This window comes from Austrofundulus limnaeus, unplaced genomic scaffold (genome assembly GCF_001266775.1).
Source record: "Austrofundulus limnaeus strain Quisiro unplaced genomic scaffold, Austrofundulus_limnaeus-1.0 Scaffold1, whole genome shotgun sequence".
Classification (NCBI taxonomy): domain Eukaryota; kingdom Metazoa; phylum Chordata; class Actinopteri; order Cyprinodontiformes; family Rivulidae; genus Austrofundulus; species Austrofundulus limnaeus.
In genome coordinates, this window is record NW_013952403.1 from 10,308,263 (window position 1) to 10,312,399 (window position 4,137).

General features: G+C 41.9%; 1 protein-coding gene across 1 annotated transcript; it reads left to right on the forward strand.

Annotated features, from left to right (window-relative positions):
- Nucleotides 1-514: 514 nt before the first annotated feature.
- Nucleotides 515-3,660, forward strand: LOC106518098 (cis-aconitate decarboxylase; the record flags this gene model as incomplete). The annotated part of the gene is given in 5 exon segments (XM_014009205.1): nt 515-569; nt 772-962; nt 1,667-1,759; nt 1,916-2,121; nt 2,229-3,660. Coding segments are annotated over 5 exon segments (1,473 nt in total), but the record flags the coding sequence as incomplete, so codon positions are not given.
- Between the last annotated feature and the right edge of the window lie 477 nt (nt 3,661-4,137).

Below are 4,137 nucleotides of genomic sequence, written 5' to 3' on the forward strand. Positions count from 1 at the left end.
ATTGATTGATTGATTGATTGATTGATTGATTGATTGTAAAATGCATGGTAGTGGAAAAGCTGTCCAGCCCTTACAGCTGAAAGACTTTTGTCACAATGATACCATTGTTCCCTGAGACGCTCATTTTGTTGTCTAAGAAATATAGCCTGAGGCGTCATTAGAATGTTTACAGCACTAAAGACTTAGCCCAGCATAATGTTTTTTTTATTTTCATACGAAGTATTTAAATAGTAAAAACATGCTGTAACCAAGTTTGTCAAGGCAGTTTCCATTCTACTTTAATGTTATTTCCTTTCTGTTATTGCTCTTCTTATTTGATAAATGAAAGTATTCTTTAAGTATGGATCTGTTTTTGTAAATTTCTGTAATCAGATCCAGTGCTATTCAGAAAACATTGGAGACTGCAAGTTAACAGAATCATGAAATGACATTATGCTTCCCCTGTGGCAGATCAAATCAGCTTCTCAATGGGACAGMGCAAGATGTTTTTAATTTTCTGTATTTTTCTCCACAGAAAACTCTTAAACCAGTCTTGGCTGTCAGGAGAATTCACAACTCGGCTGTAGAAGGTATAGGTACTTCTGAATATTTGTTCCACTCCAGGTCAACTCCATTTTGCTCTGTCAGTTTATTTTAGGACCCATACCCACTGAGTTTTATATTTTTTAACTTTATAAATTTAAAGAGCCCATTGATTCTCCAGGTCCATTCAGTAGAATAACAGATTAAATAGAACTCAAGTTTATTTTTAATATTTTAATCTTTTTCCAGCAGTCTTGAGGCACCCGGCCCCTGAAGAAACCGTCACTTCGAGCTTCGGGAAGTTCATCAGTGAGGTGAAGCCCCAGCACTTGTCTCCTGTGGTTCTCCAGCGCAGTAAAAGGATGGTGCTGGACAGCATCGGAGTCGGTTTGATTGGCAGCACTACTGAAGTGTTTGAAATGGCCCTTCAGTACTGCCAGGTGAGACATGGAGAAAAATATATGTTTATAAGCTTTGACTGCTTTAAAAAGTATCCTGAGGACACAGTCACACCTTTAGTGGAAATACTAATATGTACAAAACGAACACAGATGCAGCATATTCTTTTTATAATGCTTATGTTCAATCCAACACAAAGTAAATATTAGTCTGTAGATGAGAAAAGTTACGGGACTAAAAACAGCATGAAAACAACCAAGGGTGGGCCACAAATGAGATCTTATATAATAGAGTTACTACAGAATGGTTGCAGATTGGCTCAAACCCCTTCTTCACTCTGTTTGCTAAATGTGACACTGAGTAATATCTGTGAATACAGAACATAAACAGGACAGGGAGAAGATATACAGGGGTATTAAGGTGTGCATCAGTCTGATGTTGTGTGGGCGGCTGTGGTGGAGTGGTTAGGGGAGTKGTCCTGGAACRGGAAGGTCACRGGTTCYYTCCCCCGTCKAGCTGTRTCAGTRGTTYTGTCRTTGGGCAAGYCACTTCACCCACCRTGCCTACTGATGGRGCRYGTGCATGGCAACCCCACCTCTGTAYMTGTGCCCCAGGGCAGCTGTGGCTACAAWGTGGCTTACATCATCAGTGTGTGTATGAATGAGTGTATGACTGTAAGTGTAAAMTGCTTTGGACTTCCATTTACCATTTTCAAGGTTTGACGTTTCTGTATTTCTAATTTCAGCTGATGTATGGTCCTGATCACATTAGCTCTGTGTATGGACACAGAGGTACCAAGCTCTCACCAACACTGGCAGCTTTTGTCAATGGAGTAGCGGTGAGTAATACAATTTACCCATTATCACAGTTACAGTACAAATACTTTGTATACAATAACCATACTAAAAGTGTGCAAAATGAAAACTAAATATGTATCAGTCACCTAGGTTTGTCTGATTTTAAACATTAGAGTGAAGTCTGTTGTTTTATCCAGACTCACTCCATGGACTTCGATGACACGTGGCACCCAGAAACTCACCCTTCAGGAGCCGTCCTTCCTGCAGTGTTAGCTCTCAGTGACATGATGCCGGCTCACAGCAAACCGAGCGGTCTGGACTTTTTGCTGGCCTTTAATGTTGGAATCGAGATCCAGGGTCGTCTGATGAGGTTCTCTAATGAAGCACAAAACATCCCCAAGAGGTCAGTGCCTCGAAGCATTAGAGCATTATATTTCAGTTTAGACGTAGTTTACTGGATTACTCATGTTTGCAGAAAATCTTGAAGTGTCCCTGTGTTTGTTTGTTCAGGTTCCACCCTCCCACAGTGGTGGGCCCCATGGGAAGCGCAGCAGCCTGTGCTCGCCTCTTGTCCTTGGATCCCTCTCAGTGCAGTCATGCCTTGGCTATCGCTGCTTCTRTGGCTGGAGCTCCCATGGCCAACGCTGCCACTCAGTCCAAACCCCTTCATATTGGCAACGCCTCCCGTTTGGGGCTTGAAGCTGCTCTGCTGGCCTCTCGAGGCCTGGAGGCCAGTCCTCTGGTCCTGGATGCTGTAGCAGGAGTGGCGGGCTTTAATGCCTTTTATGAAGATTATGCCCCACAAGCTTTAAAATCCCCCAGTGATGATGGCCACATGTTCCTCCTAGAGGAGCAGGATATGGGCTTTAAGCGTTTTCCTGCTCATCTGGGGATGCACTGGGTGGCAGATGCTGCAGCCTCGGTCCATAAGCTCCTTGTGGGCGTGGATCCAGGACAGGTGTCCCCACATCAGGTGCAGGACATCCTGCTCAGAGTCCCTCTGTCTAAATACATCAACAGGCCTTTCCCAGAGTCAGAGCACGAGGCACGCCACTCCTTCCAGTTTAACGCCTGCAGCGCTCTCCTGGATGGCGAGGTGACCGTTCAGTCCTTCAGCCCGGCTGCCATGAACCGGCCCGAGCTGCACGCCCTTCTGAGCCGCGTCCGCCTGGAGCATCCTCAGGACAACCCCGCTAATTTCAACCGGATGTACGGCGAAGTCCAGGTGGCTCTAGTTGGAGGAGACATTCTAAAAGGGCGCTGTGACACCTTCTATGGTCACTGGCGCAACCCGCTGACCAACGAGAGCCTGAGGAAGAAGTTCAGAAACAACGCAGGCATGGTGCTTCCATCAGAGAGGGTTGAGGGTCTGATTGAGGCGGTGGAGGAGCTGGACAGACTGAAGGACTGCAGAGCTCTTCTCTCACAGCTGCAATGAAGAAATGCACAAACTTATTAGCTGCAAATTAAAATAATCATTGTACATAAAAGGTAAATTTCTGTTTAGATTGCTGACATAATTACCAGTCTATCACATTCAGGGCATTTACTTAACAAACATTGCAAATGGAAAGTTTTCTGTATTTTTTCCACATTGTCATGTTTAATTTAGTCCTTTTCATCATTAGTTTACACAGTCAAACAAGTAAACTGTAAAAACACAAACATGAACTGATGGCTGTTCTAAGTGATGAATTTGTGGAGGGTTAATGGGAGTTAAAGCAGTGAAAACATGCTGTATTAACATGTGAAAAATAAACTGATGTTGGTTTTGTAAAATCTGGACAGAAATGGTGCTGCATAAACCATCTATTTATTATCATTTACCTGTTTCTTTAGACTAACATTTTGTTGTATAAACTGTGTGTTTCAGTTATTTTAAAGGAACTTGTTCTCATGTATATTTAACAAATATGTCAATAAATTAAGTTTCCTATCTGAAGTTGTTGTAAGGAGTCTTTACTGATTTATTGTTGTTCTTTTTATATTTATAATCGATCATTCTTTCCCTAAATACTAGTAGCAGGCACATCACTACAAGCAGCGCAATTCCAATAAATAAATAACTAAATAAATAAATTAATTAATTAATTAATTAATTAATTAATTGAAGTCTTTTGGTTTTGGTATCACCCCAGGATTTTTCGTGGCCCCCTCACTGGTTAAAACATTACCAGATGTGCCACTGCAGGTTAGATCCTTTTATAACACTTCTTTGTAGCTCAGTTTAGCTCAAAATAGCCATTTGGGTCCTACTTGGAAGAAAAATTGGAGAAATTCTTCCAGAGTTTTATAATGTATATTTTTAATAGTTGGTTTGATGGATCTCATCYGTTCTGAACAAAATTGTATTTTAAGTGGTGGAGTTTTGATATCTGAGCATACAATTAGATTTACAAAACTCATCATTCTATATTTG